The sequence below is a fragment of the Liolophura sinensis genome, chromosome 8, assembly GCF_032854445.1.
Source record: "Liolophura sinensis isolate JHLJ2023 chromosome 8, CUHK_Ljap_v2, whole genome shotgun sequence".
Lineage (NCBI taxonomy): Eukaryota > Metazoa > Mollusca > Polyplacophora > Chitonida > Chitonidae > Liolophura > Liolophura sinensis.
The window spans coordinates 43,400,707-43,424,081 of record NC_088302.1 but is presented as its reverse complement, the minus strand read 5'-3'; the positions used below and the strand labels follow the sequence as shown (position 1 = coordinate 43,424,081).

Here is a 23,375-nt window from a genome sequence, read left to right as displayed (position 1 = left end):
AAGATGCCATACAAAATGAAACAAACAAAATTATCAGTTATTGATACCTTATAATTCACGAGCTTTTTTTAATTAAATACTACATATAAATGTACAAATTTACAAACACAAGATAAACTTATTATGTACAGAAGAGCGTATGCCCAGTTCATCAAAGCAATACTGAAATAGAAACGTATACCATATTGATCATTGCAACATGAATAAATATTATTGGCCCCGTGACAATCTTTACTGAACAAGAATAATAACATTTCCCGAACTCAGTCTTGTTTGAATATAGAATGGTTGGTTTAGAAAACGTTCGAGAAAAAACACATTAATTAGGTGGTTTGTGCAGTTCTCATGGTATATTGCGCTTCAGCGTCATGTTTCTTCTGCAGTACAAGATGTTGGTTAAACATGGCATGAAAAGACAGTACCATCATAAATGATGGAAATGTTTGATAAATTAATCTCTCGACCAGCCCGTCATGGGTTTGGCAGGTTTTTATCGTCAGTGATCATGCCGGAGTAGTGAATGAAAGACGTGGATATCTCTATGGAACGGTTTGGCACAACACGCTATACTGAAAACCACGTGACCAGCACGTGATGCTGACCTAATTAAAGGTCACTCATCCACACAAATGGCAAGTTGTCTGACTATGAAACATCGTGAAAAATGTTTAGGTAATCCATCCAAAGGGAGATTACCGGTCCAAGTAGTCCACTCAGAAATCCACGTATAGACCAGCTACTGTTGTTCTCAGTGGAGGGTAAATGACTATTGGCTTCCACATTGTTGCCATTTTGACTCTTTCTCCAAATGCTCTGACAGAAACAGTTATTGGAGCGACGTTTTTGTCCATGCTCTTCCATCCACACTGAAAAAACCATGAACCTTAACAGGTGCAGCCAATTGTATGAATCTTGTCATTCTTGGATGGACATCCGCTGGGTTTGACCAAACCTCAATCTGACGGTATCCACAAAATGTTCTCCAACATGATTACAATACAATCGTTCGACCTATATCAACTGTTGTTTTTAATTCAGTCGGTAGTGTCGGAAGCTCATCACGTTATCACAAAAAGTAGTTCTTACACACGTCAAACGTTTTACACTTCTGTGTCGGTGGGAGCTTTCTCTAAATCGCTGCTGTTCCGCTTCCTAAAATCATAAAATAACAACATTACCTTATTTAGTTAAAATACTCACATGAGCCTGCATATAATATATTTACAACAAGGAAGTTTCAGATCCCTCCGTGACTATTAGTTCGGCCATACAACAACGATAGATAGTATTTTCAAAATCCCCAAATCTTTCCATTAACCTCAAAACCTTGTTTATATATGAGATACTGTATTTGACCTTCAGTTTTTAGAAAGACGTTTTAAGCTTTGTTTGAAATGTAAATCACCGCCCAGCTGCCTGACAAACCTCTGGACTTAAACCGATAGTCTTAGAAGCGATAGTGTCTAGATTTCTGGACTTAAGCCGATAATCTTACATGCGATAGTATCTACATTTCTGGACTTAAACAACAGCCTTAGAAGCGACAGTATCTAGATGTCTGGATTTAAACCGATAGTCTTACAGGCGATAGTATCTAGATGTCTGGATGTAAACCGATAGTCTTACAAGCGATAGTATTTAGATATACAGTGAAAACTTTTCGATTGCCAAGCATGCATTTTACGGAAGCCAGAGTAACTAACAACATTTTCAAGAGACACATCACGACACATGCAGAAATGAAAGATGGACAATCTAATACAGCATTTGAAGGAATGGATAGCTGAGTACGACGGACGAAGTACAGAGCAGGAAGATGGGTTTTAATTCTTAGACATCAAAGAAGCAACACAAAATCTCGTTCTTCACATCTTTGCGCAAAGAGAACGAAGGGTGGACATTCGTGCATTTGAAGCAAGTCGATTAATTTATACAACACACAACTTTTAAAGCTGGAGGACTTGGTTTTGACTGGACAAATAAAGGAATTTTAATTAACTAATTGTTCTTCCAGTTTTCACATTCATCAGCTATGAATACATAGACACAAACACAGAACGAATCCAGTTCTTTCGACCCCCAGCACAGACCTACCTCATTTATCTCCCTCTTCAAATTACTGTGCTAGATACCTCGTGTTTCGAAACAATTCTGGAAGTTTGGGGAAAACTAAAAATTAGGGAAAAGGAAGATGCCAGTCTGCTTCTGTATACAGTGTTACTTCTTATGTCAAAGACTTCAATAATTTATCACAAGTGAGTTATGCAACTGAAAACCATAGGAAGATGTTAGTATTTTGAATGAGGAATGCACGTTAGGAATGAACATGAAAACCGATGGCAGAAAAGGAGGCTTATGTAGAATGGGGAAATAGAACAGTAGTTGTTGTAGAATGGCGTATACTTCAGTTAGTTAGAGATCAGTGTTAGTTAGAGTTACGTGTAGAACAAGGGTATCAAACAGGCCAACTCCTGGCTGTTTTTCTCACACGAAGGGGACTGGTGGAGGGCGTCTCTCAAAGTATCCGGGGGAGGAAAGGTGTCGGTGGGGTACGCCAATGTGTTTCTTCTGGACCACGGTGACAGCGATGGCGATCACGATTATGGTGGGGATGCCAATGACCAAGCCCATCACGACTGGCCATAACGTCGCCTCGTTCGTCCTCTCAGATTCCTCCCGAGCTTTACTCTGTTCGTCCACTCTTCCAGCAGACGAACCCTCACCGGTTTTGCCCATGTACGCCTCGTTAGAAGTTTCTGGATAAATTCTATCTGGTTTTGTTGTGGTGGTTGTGGTGGATGTGCTCGTTGTTATTGATGTTGTTGTCTTTGTTGTTGTGTTTGTGGTTGTCTTTGTTGTTGTTGTAGGTTCGGCTGTTGTTGTTGTAGGGGTTGATGGTTTAGTTGTTGTCGTTGGTCTAGCTGAGGTTGAGGATGAAGCTTTTTTCCGACCATTGTCTGTGTCCGATGTAGATTCCTGCTCTGGCTTATACATTGTGGTCATTGACCCAGAATCACCAGGGGTAGTTTTTGCCGTTGTTGTAGTTAATGACCTTGTTGTAATTTGGCTGGTTTTAGTCAGCTCAGTTTCGTCCATTTCTGTGGCACGCTGGGTTGCGCTGACACCATCTTGTGATCCTGGATTTGTAGCGCTTACGCTGTCAGTACTGCTGTATGCAAAAGACGGGCTGTCCACGTCTTCAGTTTGCTTATCAACGAGCGTTGTTTCTGAAACGTTAAAGACTGCCTTTGTACTGTTCTCTGGAATTTCTGTGTCAGGCTTAGCCGTGCTGTTGAGATCTGTTTTCGAACCCGTCAAATCTGGGGTTGGGTTGTTTCCATCTTCCGACGCAGGTGCGTTTATCTCAGATGTGGATGTGGTTTTGCGTTCGGTGAAACCTGGGTCTGATCCAGGGACTGGTTTGGTGGGGCTGGGGGATGATCTGTGAGCAGAGGACAAGGAGGTGTATGTGTCATCCAAAGAGACCGGGTTTGTGGAGAAAGAAGAGGACCTGTCAATCAACGTGGTGACGTCAGCCGTCGGGCCAAACAGCGTCTGGAGCAGGGTGGTGAATTGACGACTGGCTGTGGATGGGTGGGTGGGTTTTGAACCAAGGGTAGATATCGGCTTTTTTGTGAGGCCGAAGATCTCGCTTATTCCCGTGACAAAACTGTCCGGGGGTTCCCCAGAGGAAAACGTCTCCGTGTCCTCTTGAAGCGTCGTCAGCCCCTCGCCCTGCTCGGTAACACTCGTCTGAGGCGATAGTGAATTCTCCGGCAAACCCGGATTGGGAGCCTTGGAGGTCGGGTAACTGGAATGTTTCGTTTCACTTCCTGATTCAGGTAGGGTGTTTTCAGTGGGGTCTTCATTTGTGGCCTGCCGTTTGAGCCGAATGGAGTTCTCCAGGAAGCCTGGATTCGGCGCGTCTTGTTCGCCACACGAAACCCGCCACTTCAAGGCCAGCCTGAAACAGAAAATATGATACGTAGAATTCGTATACAATCCATTCTTTAATTGAACTACAGTAATCGTAGCATGTTGGGACGCTTCCATCACATGCAAATTGCACGCAAATAATTCCCCACGAATCATGTCACACATACACAATACATATACAAAAATGGAGCTCTTAAAGATATGTTAAAGAGGATATACCAGATATATTTGGCATAAAATCGATTAGCGCAAGTCCATTCGAATTTTTGCTTTTACTTTAGCTCAACCCAAATAATTACCTTTCACAAAATTTAAGCCTCGACTGTGCACGTGTTACCGTTCAAAATCGATCATAAAGTTCATAAAGGTGGGTCGCATTATAACTTCTTCAGACTTTAGAAGCACATGTACGGGTCTTTATTTATTTACTGAAAGGCAATTAAATTTTGAGCTATTCCTGGTAAATACAGAAAATTTGTTTAACGAAAATAGAATTAAAAATCTTCGGCATAACTTCTTAGAACTTGTTGCCTTGAGATGTAAATTAATAGCGATAATGTTTGAGAGTGTTACAATACCAAAACACTCACATAGCTCTAATCAATATGTATATCACGTTTTTAACATTACTTCGTTAAAATGTTCACTTCGTGGGATTTATATCACGTCACAAGGTAAGAGTCTATCTGAAATGTGGATCAAAGGAAATGGTGATGCCTTACAGCATGATGTCCTTGGTGTCTGGGAGGAGTGCCCAGGCCCAGGCAGGGCCTGCTTGTCCAGAGTAAACCACCTTATGGAAATACGCCACCGGTTTGGAGTCATCTCTTGTATGGATGCTTATGTACAGCTGCAGAAGAGCTTCCCCTGAACACGCCTGTAGTTGAAAGACAGCGCAAAATTAGTAGTCGACAAAGACGTGTCATAGTATTATAGCCTCATTCGATATCTGACGTTGGCAAATAAATGTCATATGCAAACATTCAAAATGTATCCTCCACCCTACGTTGCATACGAAAATGAGACAGAACAGACATTGCTGTGTCAGAGGGAGACGCTGATTAGCTTGCAATCTATTTCGTTGTTTGTCATTTCAATATGCTTTTTTGTAAACGTTAAATATTTGTCGACACAATTCAATTAGTCTAAAATGGCAAAATGTCTGAAAACACCAAGTATTAACATTTTCCATATAACGGACAATGGAATATTTTCTTCTTTGGTACAATATTCAGGTGAAGAACTACAGTTAGATTGTTAATATAAATGACTTTGATTTATTCCCTTTTTCACTTGAAATGTCCACTTAAATTCCTCTAGAAAAGTAAGTGAAAAGGCATGCATATTGCAGCCATTATATATTGTGCCATGAAGTGTAGGCTCGAGTCCATAATAAAACCACTCTTAAAATATGTGGGTGTAACTTTGGGTTACACCCTTAGTACAAAGCTACCACAAAAACCTAGGGTTCCCGGATACCTTATTAGGTATAGCGCGTCACTGAGTGAGTCAAATGTAGCCGTGTATGTAATTAACCTCCGTATGGATCAGCTCGAGAACATTAATACGGAGTTATACAAGGACGTTTGTTACGTCAACCAAGGGTTCAAGCAAAGCACGAATGTCTTATTATCTTTACCTACATATCTACGCTTTTGTGCTTGACAGGATCGTTCCTACACACTGCTTGTGTCTCCCAGTATTGACACAGATTTACTGCGGCCAAGTAACGATGGAATCGGAGTTTGCCAAACATGACAGACTGAAAGGATTCGAGTGACGACCAAATTCTGGCGTACTGACAAGTAGACGTAACCCGTCCAAGCCAACTGTTGAACAATCCATATTTTCACGTAAACGAGGACTCGTTTATTTGATGTTCTGGAGAGATTTACTTAACAGGTAACATCTACCTGGTGTCGTTAGCGAACGCAGTTTGATTCAGAGTTGCACGTTACTACATAGGCCATTTCAACACTTTCACCAAGTCTAAATTCAAATATAAGAAAAGTTTTTGCAGAAATATTGCCAAAACAGTCTATATTTTTGCCCTGACGCATGTCACATTTTGATTTTAAACATTTTTCCATTTCTAACAACCCTGTGCACACAAGCAATCAGGTCTGGCTACATGCTAACCGATTAGATCATGTCTATTTCCTGTCACAATAATGACATGCATAATCAGTATTTCTTGGACAAACACACATGTCGAGAGAGCTTAAAGAAAACAATGAGTCGTCAATTTTAAAGAATCTAGTGGGGCAAAGTTTCCATAGTGGGAAAGACAACAGACATCGCCGTGTTGGATAGGATCTCGGGCTGTCACGGTTTGTGAACAAGTATTAATTATCCTATATGAACATCGACACTATAGTTTTCTTTTGAGGGAATGTTATCTCATGTCAACTCGTAGGTCGGGCGTCTGATAATCACAGTGATATCACACGTTTATCTTGCTGGTCTTAATGAACTTATCATCAATATATCTCGCACTTCTTTAGCAAGTCTGGATACAACCAGCTTGCTCAGGCTCAAGAAGGTGTGCCGTCAACACTGGATTACATGCAAAACATATTTGCTGCCTATTGTAAGCAAACAGCTATTTCCCCATAGCTGCAATCCAGCATTCCACAAGTATTTTCTAAATAAAAAACATGTTTTTAGAAATGTGTCCGTGTTTCGAAACGGTAGGAAATGATCTATTAATACCTGAAATAAATATATCGTACAGACACACTGATCGATTTTTATTCCGCCAGATAAGACGCCTTATAATTAATGTAATATATTTAAAAGTTTATCGCCAACCATGTTCTGTCTGCTTTCAGACGAATTTGAATTTGACAATTAGCACGCGCTTATTTGTTATATCATAAGGTTTATTCTGCCCAATTCATGACAAAGATAACTCTAAACTAATTGGGGTTTTTTTTTGGGGGGGGGGGGTGTGTGGGTGGAGGAAAAGCACTTACCTTGTCGTTCAACACGGATATCGTCATTCGATTGGACGAGCCGTTACTTCCCAAGCTCACAGTGCCGTCCGGACAGCTGACTTCCGGTTTCTCCACTGTCAGGCCAACTTTACCCGCATGACTGTTGAAGAAATCGCACAACATTTCATCACAAGTCACACTGAGGCAAGGCGGTAGCGCGAAAGCAGAATACCGTATATAAAATTCATAATGGAATTGTCAAAACCAAATAAATAAACACGGGTTGAAAATATATTACAACAGTAACTTTCACTACCCAAAACGGTTTACCTGTTTGGTAATATATAGCCAACGACTACTGAAACCGGAAGTCCGCCGGAGACTGTCCCATCAGCAGCGCATGGGTACCCTTCCGGGAATTGGTGAAAATGCAAGCCGACGAATTCTAGTTCCCATCGCGTGATTGCTCTGGCCGATCCTATGCTCTGAAAATATACAACATATAACACTGACTAAGCTGTTGATTAATGGAGTGTATGTACCTTGTTTAATAGTAATATTTTCTTTACCGACTTGCTGTAAGCCAAGAATCGCTGTCCTAATCATAAGCGACATGAATGTACACGGACATATAGTACCTAGATCATGAGACCTTAGTGACAAATAAAAAGCTCGTATGGTCGATTGAGCAACCACTTACTTGCATACTCATCAAAAGTATAAAGGCATGAAGCAATTTTATATTGTTTACTCTCATTATTAAATAACGTGTCAACGTGGCCATCAATATGGGGTGGAAGTTTGTACATGTACAGGTCTACGTCAACACGTCTGAAAGTGTGTCAGTAACACGCCGAAGGTGGAAATCCCATAGGCAATCCGTTTTCCCTCCCTCATAAAACTCGCCGCCATTGTGTGAGTATTATTGTATCAAACAACAACCAATCATATAACCGGCCGCCATTTTGTAAGCTATTATTGCATCAAACAACAACCGATCATAAACATGGCCGCTACTATTGCATCAAACAACAACCAATCAATCACCCGATCATTCAAACCTACTTGGCCTCACAGCGTAACAGAGAACTGGTCGTGGTTTATTTGACGTAACAACCTGCTTATGTGTGTGTGTCTAAAATATCATCATCTTTTACCCCAGGAAGCGTTGCTGCTGCCGTTAACAGATTCTCTCTGTGCTTGTCTCATTGCTGGCGATAGTCGATATGGGCTCTACACACAAAGGAAGTATCTATCTATCGCCTTGTTGTCGCTTTATGCTGCATACGTTCCAGGCTGACACGCGATAAAGTCAGCCTAACAGGTCGATGATAGAAGAATGTAGAGTGGTCATGCTTGCGTCGGGTGTTTACAGGCGGCTTGTTTATGTGCTGCAATTCCTGAAGGCAAACCCCACTACCTCCCTACTCCGGCCAATGCAAATGTGGACACGGCAATCATGTAGGGGCGCGATTCTCGCCACAAGCACATCCTTTCTCTTCAGCAAACCCGACATTGCATATCGCATAAAGAGCCGGGGTCAAAACTTGTTTTTTCCAAAGTTAATTTTTTTAAACAATAAGTCATGCCATTGCTGATGTTAAAGCAATAAAGGGAAATCGATTTACACAATAATTCTTCTTTTTTCACGCATCTAACGTCAACAAACTTTGTTTACTGGGTACAGCAGCTGGCACATGACACCGTCTGTCGTGCAAGGGAAAATTTGTGGTCGTGTGCTTCCACCATGACATGCCGCCGTCTTGAGTAACACATTAACCAACAATCAGTTAAAACAACAAACTATAATAATGTTGGGAGGAACATTTACTAGTGATACAGGTAATACTGTGTCAGCTGAGGGGAGGAACGGCGCTCTAGAAATAATGCAGTGGACCTCCGTCTGGGTGGCAGCGGCCACGGTCAGTGATGTCCAGCGCACGAGAACAACCCGTCCCTTTGGGCATGCCAAGCCTGTCAACGGACATCTATCACCCAACTGTCATCCCCGGTATCCAGTCCTAAAGGGGTGATCTGTTTACTTTGAACTACATGAACAATGTCCTTTCATTAAACGAATAAAAGTTGCATTGAAAAATGGAATACTTCGATGAATTCTTATCAAACTATCGGAGCGTGAGACGTCTCGCGGCGTATGGTCGTTGCTAGTCGTGCCTCGCTCTGATCGCGGAAGGACCCGATACATTCCTGTCATCTCAATTCACCGCACGTCTTGAACACGAGGCGCCATGTTTGAACTTTCAATTCAAAGCAATGACTGAGCAAGCCCGCAAGCAAAGACGACTTCAAATCGCCATTAATTCCAGCCATGCTGCCACTTGATCGCTATGAAATCTATGTACACTGCACAACACATCATCAAAAACGAACGCGAAATTTGGATAAACATTAAAATATTCGGGTGTAAAGCGGATGTCCTGTATGTGGGGGAGAAAGAGGAAATATTGTATACTGTCAGCACTTTCCAATGTCGTCAAGTGTCAAATAATGGGGACAGATCCTAAACGGTTGAGGTGAGATGGGAGCTTGAGAAACGCAAACGTGCGGTAGATAGCCTGGGAAACGCAACGTGTGTTATACAAAATTCCAAAGAATATCGTCCAACACAGGAGATTAACATCGTCATAATAATATGACCAGCATTCTCTTGCAAATTGTGCGTTTTACGACATTAGTATATCCAGAAATTGTCAAAGGCTAGAACTAACACTACACAATAGAGATTACATGCTACTGAATTACAAGCAGGAAAACTTCCTCATTTGCGCAAGGTCATGTGCCAGGTAACATCTTAATTTTGTTTTATTAGGTGAGACGAAATCTGTGCTTTATGCACGAAAAGATGAGATGTAACCTTGCGGTACAGGAGCAACATCATTTGTGTCGCTGAAGAATAGCATACCAGACGAAAAAAATTCAACTCAAAATTTGCTGAAATCTGAGAGAAAGTGACACTTGTAGTTTTTCCCAAGTACTTCAAAATTCTTAAAACTACTTTACCTGTACATCGTAAGCACGCTACATTCATGATGATTGATTTCAGTCAAATATTTGCCGACGAAGGTGACCTTGAAGTTTTGAAGACCATGTGAAAGGTCTGTGATTTAGTATCAAACTCACGGTTCAAGTTCGGACACGGTTTAACGGTAAATCTGAGCCAGGTAATGAGATCGATGAGTGCGGGGGACATTGGAGACAGGCAAGGAAGAGCAGTCCCCTGGGATCCTTACACCAACAGAGGCAGGATCTCACCGGAGCATCGATAAACACGCACGGCTTAAGGGAAGGAGAAAGATATTCCAAACCTTTCTCTCCTCGCCACCTACAAAATGCCCTCCAATATCCCTCCGATCAACATCTTCTTAGCTTCAGCATATCAGCCCCTAGACAACCCGGACTGCAGGTCGTACATGTCCACCTCTAAAAACAAGTATCAGTCTTAGTCAGGTCTTCATACAAACCATCCGACCAGGACAACATGTGTAAGTTCTCACAGCATTATACTCGTGTTTATCAGAATTCCCGCAAAATCCATAGACATAAGATTATGTCCTTCTCACACTAGATAAGTAAGGGTCAGCTTTCGTTATGCCTATAGTGGAGCTTGGACTTCAGAAACCCGAAGCGCCGGTCAATCTGCAGTTTAGCAAATAACAAAAGCTGAACACAAAATCGTAGAATTATCAGAAAGGAACCCCATATGTTAGCTCTGGTTCCACCTAATGATCTTAGAAACATTGGCCTGGTCATCGTGTTTCAACCAAACTGGCCGTAACGTGATCTGCTGTCCCTCTCGATTCTACACGCATTATCTGGTAATTTTTAAGTGGCGAAAAGCAGTTCCACAACATTGCTGTTGTTGTGATACGTGTTCTTCCTGTTCTAGGTAATGCATTTTTAAAATGCGCGTGCGTCGCAAATTGCTACTATACGTCGGCCATTTTTTTCTTGATTTATTTGTAGAGTGCAAAGAGCTATATTGCTTGGAAATAGATATAATCGTCAGCTAGCCAGAAACAAAGATACAGCTGTTATCTGACTTACAAAATATGTGTGTGCACGTGAACAGTTATCATCCAAGATAAGAATATGATAAGAGACAAGTACCGTCTCTATATTAAATGAATTGATATTATGCACCCGAAATTGCACCCATTGTGTTTACTGGCGCCACTGAAGGCATGTCACTGCTCCAGTCTGCGCTAAAAGCTCTAATTTTACATATTGATAACTCACTCAGTGACGTGATATTAATGTGTATAAAATTTGTATAATTTGGCAAATTGGTCACGCACTTACTAACACAAAGTAAGTGATTAACATTCTTACCGTTTCGCCCAACATCAATAGGCCTACTCTGCTCATCAAAGGTTAAAGACACAGGCAATTCAGGGTTAAAAGTTGCAATATTACTTTAATCACATGTTGGGTCTAGCAGTGCAGTGATCATGTTGTAGACATTGTATAACCTTTATGACTAGGTAAAATGTTTTAAATCAAATGTTCAGGCAGTAGCGCGGTTGATTCGAAAATACTTAAGAATACATCATGTTTTCCGCTGATTCAAGTGCAACTATGGAAAAAAAGGTTGCCAGAGCACCTCCTTCGTTAAGGGCCAAGTGCACATTTCTGGCACGGTGATTGATATTTTTTACATCTTGTCTAACTCAGCTAAGCCAGCACTTGGATCATGGTAAAAATGCACTTGTTGTTACTGTCAAAAATGTGAAATAACACGAGTTTGGCAAGACAAAACAACACTGGTTACATCAGCACGTAAATATTTAGAAAAACCGCACTTCAAGTTTTGCCGCGCACCAAGAATAGTTGGCGAACAAACGCATTCTAAGAATACGTGATTTCAGAGTAATGACGTCTACTGACGCTAAATGATATGGACTCAGAGACACTAATAGAGCAGCAACACACTCTGGTCTAGATTATACAGTTCTTCCAAATTGACTGGAAGAATCATGAAAACTACGTTTACTAACTGGTGTTCGCCTTTTTCAATTCACCAAACGCCTACATTTCAACACTGTGTGGTTACACTGTATTAAACATTACAAACTGTTATTCAAATATTATGGGATTTTGAAAATTAACTATTTGTCACACTGCTGAGTTAATTGGAACAACACCTTTGCTAGATAATCACTTAACCAGTGAAATCTTAAGAAATCTATATAAGGCCATTGAGTTCGGAACAGCCTACGGTTGGTCACGGCTAGTCCGTAGGCTGCACGCTGCTCTGTTATTTGACTGTTTGGTCATCCCATTATTATCCCCTTGACCTGTAGGCCTACAATATGAATAAACCGTCGATACAACTGATGCACTCGGTTTCGACAATATAACCCAACAGGAATTTCATTTGAACAGAAACACGGCTCATGGGATATCCATTCCTGGGGACAAATTTGCTGAATCAATACTGGCACATTGTCAGTAGGAAAAAAATATCCAGCACGATGAAAATCAACTGTAATCGACGTCCAGGTACACACAAATGGGGAAGCATAGGCTAGAAGGTAATATTTTAGATGTAGCCTAAAGCTATAATTCTTTATTCATTCTCTGTCACAATAAACTATTCATCTTGAAATTGATAAAGTGGCCAGGTTTCGATTATTTAAGAATATTCATCAGAAATGTCATCAAAGTGGTTTTCGTTTCGGCACATTTAATGTTTTGCACTCATCATGTGGCACACAGATTATCTATGCCGTGTCACAAACAGATTCGTTTATCCGCACTACGCTTCCTACCAGTCAAATTCTGTCGACATTCGAACTGACAAAAATCAGCCGACATGCAGCTTGCATTCTTTGCTTGTTGCATCAAAATGTATACAGTTAAAAGTGAATGTACAAACAACCCATCTATCTAACGCTGCCAATCCTAACATACCCAAAACCCCGCATGTAATTACAAATCGCAGGTAACAAAGTAGATTGAAATTGACATTTACACCTGGATTTGCAGACTGCTAGAGGGTGTTTTGTCTCGTTTGTTTTTCCTACGTAATTAATGACATACTTGTTCAAATTTTTCCCCGGCAAATGTCGGAACTCTACGGTTGTTCTTCCGTGTGTTGTCTACTCATAGTCTACCTGTACACGTGACCCAGAATTCAACCACCTTCTAACTTTGTAACGCAGTAAACAAAATCATCAACACATTAACAAATGGTCTGGCTGAAGCTGCTGTTTTGTGTGAATACAGGGAGCGTGTGTTTTTAACAGCTTGATGACTGGGGATGTTAGGTTTTCTAGGATTGCCCACGCAGTATAGTATGCTGCGGAAGAGACTCGCCCATTATAAAGTGGACTATCCTGGAATATATATACGTATTACCGGAAACGTTTCTCACTGGCAGGTTTTACAAGTATCTGTCACTTTAACTGAATTCTGTTTCCGAAAGAAATTAGGGTAAGTCCCCACCTACCCACCAACTATTGAACTATAACTTCGGCCAAGGCGAAACTCTTACAGCGTCAAGGATTCCATATAGAGCCAGACCAAGTCTGGTCAAACCACTGCAAGTTTTGAACCACCACTTTTATGCTCATAGAGTTATCATTCCGCAGATGGAATGCCAATGGGCTAAACCCAAAGGTCAACAGGCCACTGACAAGAACGAAGCCCCCAAGCACGCCTCTGAAATGCAGGGATTTAACGGATTTATGAGAAGACAGATATGTATTTATAAGTGTCAACAAAAATTATCCAGTTGATATATTTTGCCACCACGCCTCATACTCCTCGTAAACCAGTTAATATTTGTGTTGAGTTGAGCTTTGCGAATAAGGCGTGTGTAAGTATCAGCCCTTCTGGGCGGCTGCCATGTGAGAGCCTCACACAGTTTGTACACAACCCGAAACATAGTAAAGTATATCAGTGAACAGTAACACTTCAAGATTAAGCCGTCTTAAGTTTAATTACCTGGAACTGGACACGTATAAGGGACCGCATAGCATCTCCCTGATTTACTTTAAATACGTGAGTTATATAACGATATGTAATTTCCGTACATAAGATTACAAAATCGCATTTTCTGTTATTCTGGACCAGTGATACGTAATAAATTTCAATTAGCATCACCACATTTTTCCGATTTAATGCTGCTTAAATCATGGTGCTAGGGGACGTGAAATTTGCCACTATATATACATTTACATGAACAATTAGAATAAAACCCTGACTGATGTAAATTGACAAGGAGCCCTATTTTACCGGTTACGTGTGACCATTTGCCCGTTAGCATACAGTCGTTGCCGCTCTGGTCATTTCTGAGCTGTAAGTCATTTATTACATTACGCATGTTTTACAAAATACAAATGCTGGGTGCTTGACATGTCACAACAGCACTTCGCTCATGATCATCTAATTTCGTACAAGTACGTGTGTTTCAGAGGATTATATAGCAATAATTTTGTTATTTGGGAAACGACTTTCAAACTCCTTAGTAATGCCAACCAATTTTCAATGTTAAACTCTGTGCTATACTTAAAATAAGCAATCTTAAATAAAGAGAATCTCGCTAGCTCAGGTCATTTAACAAAAATGCCTTCTCCCGATTCAGGGATCTATATGACCAGCCATAACCGGTCATCAACCTGCTTGTAATTCTCCTTAATTGTATATATCCGGTATTAATACGAATCTCTTTAAATCATTCCACCGTAACGTTCATGAAAGTAGGATTTTTGTCACCTTTATCATTCCGGTTGAATGAATCTCAACAAAAAACTCTATCCTATTCGCTTAGAATACTGGTACATAGTATTTTGAATCAACGTCATGAATATTATTTAAAGAAACTGGTCAGGAAAGCGACCTACTGTCCCAAGTCCCATTTTTCAATCAAGATCGCCAAAGATAATAAAACACCCTCTACAATACACGAACAAAAATAATGCTGACCCGGTGGCTCGGTGGTATGACTGGGATGGGTCAGTATGTGACGGGTGAGTAAGTATACGGGTCAACCGACCGGTGCCATAATTGTAGTGTCTCTGTGCGATGCCATAAAGTAGACCAGGCTATTGTCCATGAACTATCGAGTATGATAAACCTCCTGCTTAAGGGTTACACGAATCCGGCCACTGTATAGGTACAGCTCTAATCTGGATCTGAACAATATAAAAACATTTGCGAAAATTTGCAGTTTGCCATTAACTTAGTAGAAGCAGAAAGACGCACACTGCTTGGTACCGCCTTCAAGCACTTCGTCTTCACGGTCTTACCATATACACTGGTAATACAAGACTCACAGCATAGACAGTGAAAACAGAGCTGCGACCATGCCGTGGTAACTTGTAAATGATCACACGTAATCAGTGAAACACGGCCTCTTGCCAATTTACCTCAGTTAGGGTTTATTCTAATTGTTCATGTAAGTGCTTAAGCCATGTCTCCTATGCATATCCTCCGTCTTATGATATCCCCAAGTTGTCCCCAGCCTAAACATTAGACCGATCACTGATACCCAGGGATATAAGTTCGTGATTTAACACATTGGCACTATGACATGGTTACAGCCCCTACACCTGCAGGTGTAGCCTCAGCGTCACATTTGTAATATGTAGATCAAGGAACCTGTGTAGCACGCCATGACATTAGCGTGAACACGTTGTACAGCTAAAATAGACATTCATGCCAACATGATACATCAGAACATAGTAAAAATCGTCAGACACCGTGACAGGCAAAACGTGTGCAACCTGTGTAACAAGGCACGCCTGACATTAACATAAACGTGTTACACAGTGAAAACCGTCACACAGCGTGACAGGCGAAACGTGTGCAGCGTGTGTAACAAGGCATGACTTAATATCGTCACACACACTGACGTGTCATTTAACATCAACATATAGCTCATAGGCACAATTAGCACATACTCTGACGTAAGGGCTTCCAGTGTCTAAAACCTTTCAATTCCGAAACCCTATACAGGCGAGTGAACGGTAAACTACCTATCCTGGCTGTGTTTAACAGCTTAGGCCTACTAAGTGTACTCTCCAAATAACGAGATTTTTGTCTGTTATGTGTAACTCTACTAATTTATTGTACATTAATGTACATGGATAATTCGTCTATTGCTGCTCGCCTACAACCGCTATATGTTATATATGCACATGAACATAAGAATAGCCTTCACCAAAATGAACTATATAATATGAATTTCATTAGTCTTTTCACACCTCCATTACCACAACCCGGAGTCATCGGGCTTTACTATTTCATATTTTCTGTTTAAACATATCGTCTTTCCTTAAGGGACTATACTTTTTCCCGGACGGTTTTAGGTTACAAGATCTGAATTATTTTCGTTTCATTCAACCAGTCATGGGGCGGTTGACGACTGCAGTCGTCACAGGGCGGTATGGGGATCAGACGTGCGATCGGTGTTGCCCTCTACAATCCTACTCAAGGTCCCACTCCCCGAGGACACGCCCGTGTTTTGAGTCAGGCGGATCACTAAGGGCATCTGTAGTGCATAACATCTACAACTTTCAAGTCTGTTTTTGTTCGCCTACCAAGCTGTCCATTCACCTATCACTAACTGACCCGGTGGAATGTCGTTTAAGAATAGTCTATGCCATATCAATACAAAACGTAGAACGCCAGAGCAGGGCTGAATGAGACCTACAGAAATACATATATACAGGAGCTTTATGTAGGTTTTTGTGTAAAAAAACCGCAATTATTCAACTGGTTAGATGTGGTGGTTAGATGAAACTCCTAACCACATAAAGAAGTCACGGAGGGAGAGAGGGAGGGGGGGGGGACGGACGGACGGGTTTGAATTATACTTTACACCACTCCTTAATACATATTTCTACCTGTTTCTCTCAGTCATGAATACGGCATGTAAAGCAGCGTCTTTGTCAGACTTTTAAATTTGAAAGTGTAAAAGTGTAATACATACCTAAGGACGTTGTGATTTTTATCATTGTGAAGATAAAAGAGGGGCCTATTTTGTTCTTGATTTTGTTAAAATGTTTATTTTTTCAGTTTTTTATGTTTTTACAGATTACAAGATAAAGCATAAAGACGTGAAAAAACCGTAACATGGAAACTCATGTATAAGTGATGCCCCAGACGCACCCCACACGCTGTGGATGTATAATGTTTGTAGTGAAGAGCAGCACCGTCAGTGGATGATGACCTGGTCAATCACGGCCCACACGCAGTTTCGTGACCAGCTGTGCAAGACATAACACGCTGTCTCACCTTACCACATACACTGAACAAGGTGTACAACACACGATAAAACACGCGCACAGACATTGTCGACATATCGTCGTCGTATTTTTTTTCTTTTACTTTTTTTTCTATATTTTGAAGAAAAATAAATATTCATCTCCCACGTTCGTCTGCACATTGTTTATAAAATTGACAAGCGAAACTTGCGGAGTTGTTGCTTTAAATGGGTGTTTTTTTCTAGATACATTGCGGAGTGTTTTGGAGAGATAGCACAAAAAATACCTGAGCCTGTACAAACTATCTATATCCAATCCTCAAACCTTGCCAATGCTAACATCAATTCAAGTCATAATCGTGAAGAGAACTGTTGCATAAAGTGTATGTGCGCCTATCTTTCTTCTGCTCTTAAAGATCAATTTGTTCCGTCCCTTTGTATGACAACGTATTTAAACAGTTCCTATCGCACGAATCGAGTGCCCGATAATCAATTCTTGAACTCTTGTTCCCAGTACTCCGCTAATTATTACAGTTAAATCACATTTTTCATAACTAAAAGTTTTCACTTCAACCTAATCCAAATTCAGAAAGTGAAAAAAGAGATGAGAATGTATTTACATTTCTTTATCAGACCAGTTGACAGAAATTTGTGATCAGATATTTGACTTACCTTCTGCAAAGACAATGGAGTTAGAATGAGGAAACATATAACATGCACGGCGTAACTGTCAATGGCCGTCATGCCTCCAAAGTGTACCAGTGCAACTCTTAGTTTAGTAAACTGTGTCCAGGTACAACAGGTGAAAACTCTTTGATCTCACCGCTAGCTCAATTTGTTCCAACCCTCCGGGGTTGATAAATAGGCTGATATAACACGGCACATTGAGAACTTCAGGATTTAGCTGGGGAGTCCACTAAATTTTGAATAACTTTCGACGAAGTGTAAAATATTCCAAAGTAAGAGGAACGAAGTATTCTTCTTGGTTCAGGTATTGAATAAAGCTGTTTTGAAGTTTTGCTGTCACCGGTAACTGTTCGTCTGTTGTGGATGACAGATCACTGGGTCATCTCTCTTATGCTCTCGCTGTCAGGCTGGATGACACGCTCCCGCTCCGCGTGAGTCTAACTGACCCAACTTTGCATGCTTAACCACGGCTCGCGCACATTTCTCAGGTCATGGAATCGACCCAAATTGACCTTTGAACTTTGTTGACACACACAAACCTTAAAAGGACAATTTGGTGGAGCTCCCGTGTGTTTGAGAGCTGTCAATCCCGCTGATAGGACCTGTCAGAGGCTTTAGCACACCCACTCCTGGTTTGTTTGCGGTGAAACTTTCTGTATTTCGATCATGATCTGTCTACAAGGCCGGCACGAAATTAGGCCCACATCCAGAGTAAAATTAGATTTCGCGATGATACAAGAAGACGTCTATACAGGTGTGTGGTAATACATGTCGGCGGTAAGGAGTGTTTGAACGAGCACGGACTCAGAAAGAGTTCGAGAATTTCCAAATGACGCCTTTGAAATATAGAAATTGTAGCAGGAAATGCTTGAAATGAAATCACGGGTACAGTACGACAAATGTTCGTGATGGTAAAGTGATTTTGTTCACCATTGGAGATAATTTGGAAAAAATGTCAAACACATAAACTTACGTACTGGATAAACGTGTGTTTATATTTCTGTATGTGTTTTTTTCTGGATACAAAGAAATCATTAGACAGGTATCCTGTAGACTCAGAGGTGTGTACACTTCCTGGTTGGATTTGATCACACACACCTCTTCATCATTATTTACTGACAACACTTTCAGGTGACCCAATCTGTTAAAATCTTCACCCCCGCAAGATTTTCAGTATTCATTTGGAAGCCATTTGACTATTCAATTACCAAAGTAAATAAAGCATGCATTTATACAGTAACCGTCGACATATATGTATAAGGGCGAGACATAGTTCCGCCTTAATAAGACAGTCATATACTGATGCGTCACCTGATTACACAGAAAGTGACATTTTATTAGGGAATATCCTTGATACCCAATGATATCTATTAACGTTTGATCACAGTTAAGTCAAGCATGTGTGATCAAATTTGTTATAATTATTTTACTATCACTAAGCCCAAATAACGGACAATATTATATAAAACGAAAATTTGCAAATTATTTCATCATTATTTCACTCAGTCATTTTTTTTCTAACGGTAATACGCCAACTATTTACTGCTAAACCTTGCTGATTCGATAGAGAGGTTGCTTGAATTGAGACCAGAAGTGCTTGACCACTGAGGTCTGGGGTTCACAGTCACCTCTTGGATTGAATGATTGAATATATGGCCTGAGGTAAGGAGATTTACCAGGCATCTGACGATGTACGGTGCCGTGTTTCCCCCGAATTACGCCTATTCATGCCACCGGTATACGTGGCCGACTTCGAATGTAAGTAAAATGTACCCTGGGTGAACGTGAAATAAATAAATAAATAAATAAATAAATAAATAAAAAGAACAATCTGAACTAATCATTTTTGCGAAAAAGTCTGTTAAACGCGTATTAAAAAATACACCGTATACATTTTGTAGTTCTGTAACAAGATTCTAGTCGGACTGCAACATAGCTATATCTTCACAGTTATAAACAGTCTCACAAATCTCTGCATGTGAGCCTATTCTTATTCAAAGTAAAATGCTTATACACAGAAATATTCTAGTTCCAAAACAGCATACATTTATAAATCTTGAAGACCTTCCGAGTAGCACTGGATTTAGACCTGTTTTACAAGGGAACGCCCTTACGGGTCACAAAACTTGTGACCTTTTCTTTCAAAGTTCCTGATTGAAATGGAAATTGTAAAAGTTGTTCTGAATGAGGTTAAGAGGTTAAGTTGTGTATTGATGCGTTTCAAATCAGAAAATTTGTAGGGGTGTTGAGACATGCTAGATTAAACTCCACTGGCATCACTGTGCTTATACTGACTGACAATGGACGGGTTGTTTTGTGTTGCTCTGCAGATCTTAAGCTATAGTCGACTTCCAAACCTCACTTTGTGCATACTCCAGTGTTTGTAGCACTGACATAGTGACATTTGTAAGGAAGCCATCATCTCCCGATTACATGTGCAGCAATGACATAAATAACAACATAAGTTATAACGCCCTGTGGTGAATCGGCTGCCTTATTCATTGCATTCTTAACTAACGCTGTGGGTGTTTTTATTTATCGTGACCATATAAATATCATACAGTCATCTGTTAAATCGTCAAATAATGCTGCCACACCTTGACATCTTATGAATACAAGAGGTTATCTTTTCCCATTCGCAATGCCTAGTGTCGCTACTGCCTTCTATATTACATTTACATGTAACGTTATGATTTGGACATGGAGCTTGAGTTGCTAAAAAGAAGATGGACGTGTTTTTGGATAAGATGGACGCATGTATATTCATGTTCGGGTTGGACCACCATGCACCTATGTTTAGAATGTTTTAGTCTTCCACTTTTTGAATAAAGTTCACAAAAGTATGTAAATTTGCTGATCAGTTGGCGTGTTTCTGTTCCTTCTTCATCACTGTAATATAGACCAACAGCGTTATATTAATTGCACGTTTTAGTTCAGTACCACGTCTGTAATTTTTAGTCGTCTTTTATCGGCTGAATTGATAATTTTCCATGTCTACGTATTTTCTGTGGAACTCAATTCCGATTCTGTGTGAATATCTTAAAATGCTCTTGTAAGCAATGGCAGGCAATGCTGTTGTTGGATGCCTCGATGACATTGTGTCCATATTTGCCGTATCAACACATCTTCTGTGTCAGATGTTTCTTGTCGGTGACAGCTTAACTTTCTGTACACACCGCTTACTGTTTTTTTTTTTCATTTGAACAATACATATGATTAACATTATACAATGACAGTGTTTCCGTGGGTATTTTTCATGTTGCAAATTATACTTTAATGTAAAATGTGAAACTTTCTTCCTTTTTTGTATGTTTTTACATTATCTCTGTAAAGTTTATCTTACGAAATTAAAAACTGACTACCACTATTTCAATAGGCATGTATTTATTACAAACATCAAATTTCTACAGGGCGTTGATGATAAAAGGCGATCAACGTGTCTCTTATAGAGCCGTTTACACAGTATATCGTTGGCTAAAGGCCTTGTCTTCCACCAAATAGCGAACATGGCGTGTGAAAAAAGTTCGTGAGTATCTTTCCAAAGGTTGTTGGTTTACCTTCAACCACAAGCTGATCACCATTGCAGTTTGAAAGTGAAAATTCTGCAGTACGGCGAAAAAGCAACAATCAAATAAATAAAAACAGGTTTATCAGGTACAGGCCTAAGCCATCTCACAGTTATTTTTAAAATGACGAAGGGCCCGCAGGTTCTTTTGATAACAGTATGCATTTATTTTGTTTATTTTTCATGTTTCACTCACACAGTGGTGGCCAATTTTAGTAAACCGACTTATATGCCAGTAAACCTGAGTTTCCAGGGGTAAACCACGAACCTTTGGCAAGTTGCTGACCAACTTTTCTACATTCGGCTGGTTTAAGGACACACAGTTTGGTTCTTTATGACCGTAATTGTCATTTTTATCTCATCCAGCTGGAAAAAAGATCGGCCTAACCCTTTCGAGCGGTGATCCTAAAGAACCAACAATCTCATTGGTACGAAAAAAGGACGTTCTATTTGAAACTTAATATCACTGTCCAAAACTTATTCCAGTCACTGTCAAACATTACACATTTATTGCGTTTGATAAAGAAGTTATAGGATCGATAATCGGAAAATCAGTTATAGGATCGTCATCAGAAAATGGGGCTGTTACCCATACGTAATATATCTGTTTCTCAATAAATCTTTGGTCCTCATCAAATCTTCTTGGCTATACCTGTTTTCCTTCACTGACGTCTTACCATTTATTTTGTTCGCATGCACCATTGACAGGTTCCTAATCTTTTGATTTCTGCCAAACTGGCTGTGCCCCGCCGGTATGTTTTCAATATACTGTTGATAAAATCGGATGAAAAACAAGTGAAATCAATGATGTAAATAAATACAGGAAGTGGTCCGCCTTATAACCTGCCTATATACACCATGGTTGACCTGAACACTTGGAACAAATCCAGGTGTTGACAAATCACGCTAGAGTTGTTAGAGATTTGTATCCCTGATTTAAAAACCTACCCAAGTTGTACACAATCCCATCCAGCAGTTGTTGAAACGTCCATTTAAATGAAAGGACATGTGAAAAATAATATAATACTAATTATTTCAGAATAGGGATGGAATCAGACGTAAACGACCACAGCCATTGGTAACCCTATAAATCGACCTTTAATCTTCTTTGATCAGAAGGCCAAAGGATGCAATACGTAAGAGAAACGGCCGAAACACTAATACAGCGTCACTCACACCCCACGCGCATAGGACTAGACTGAGGAAATAATAGCGTTCGTGTGACGCCAGCGGAAACGGCTGCCTCGGATTACACAAATAACTGGAATGTAATAGGTTAAAATGATAACATGGCGTTGTTCTCGATTTCTTCAATGTGCGATATCTCGGTTATGCAACCTCACAAAAATAAAAAGGTATGGTTTCAAAACTATATATGGAATACTTTATCGAAGCATACACACATTTGCCCTAGTGTTGAAGCGGAAAAGCGACTCAATTCTGTAGGATTTCTATTTTATATGATTTGTAGTTTTGTACTAAAATAGTATCATTGTTAACAGCTTACCACTCTGATAAATTTCTCAAGTCAGATTGGTTGAATAACTTACATCCTGAATAACAATTGCACATGCGTACAGCTCGTACATGTATTTCAAATTAGTGGCTGAAGGTCGCATATTGTAGGCGTATATTTTTTTTTTACATGAGTAATGAGCATAGTCGACACTAATCGTATTTCTGTTCTACAGCTATACCTCTAGCTTGAATCAATATAATGTGTCGCATAAAAGCCCCTGACGTAGACATGTATTCCGCACCATTGTCCCTTATGATGAAAAGTCTAGGCATATAGGTTAACCATGGTAATGCTTTAAGAGGCCTGTATATTCATGCAGACTTGCCTTTTCGGCTTTATGTAAATTTAACAGTGATACCGACCAGTTAATTTAAAATAGATAGGTGAACTTCCGATAAAATGTTCAGGTGATTGTTTTACATTGTTTAAATAGGTAACTGGAAACAAAGTGTTGAAGTGGGTAAATATAGTTTTCTTGTTAGCTCTATACACATTCTCACCTGA

At 40.2% G+C, this 23,375-nt stretch overlaps 1 protein-coding gene across 1 annotated transcript; it reads right to left on the bottom strand.

Moving 5' to 3' along the window:
• Positions 1–48: 48 nt before the first annotated feature.
• Positions 49–18,130, bottom strand: LOC135472984 (mucin-5AC-like). The gene is made up of 6 exons (XM_064752740.1): positions 17,773–18,130; positions 7,203–7,357; positions 6,912–7,032; positions 4,659–4,813; positions 2,489–3,964; positions 49–1,152 (listed from the first exon to the last, which is right to left on the bottom strand). The coding sequence occupies exons 1-6, from the start codon at positions 17,842–17,844 to the stop codon at positions 1,101–1,103; spliced, it is 2,031 nt and encodes a 676-aa protein (XP_064608810.1). The 5' UTR covers positions 17,845–18,130; the 3' UTR covers positions 49–1,100.
• Positions 18,131–23,375: the final 5,245 nt, after the last annotated feature.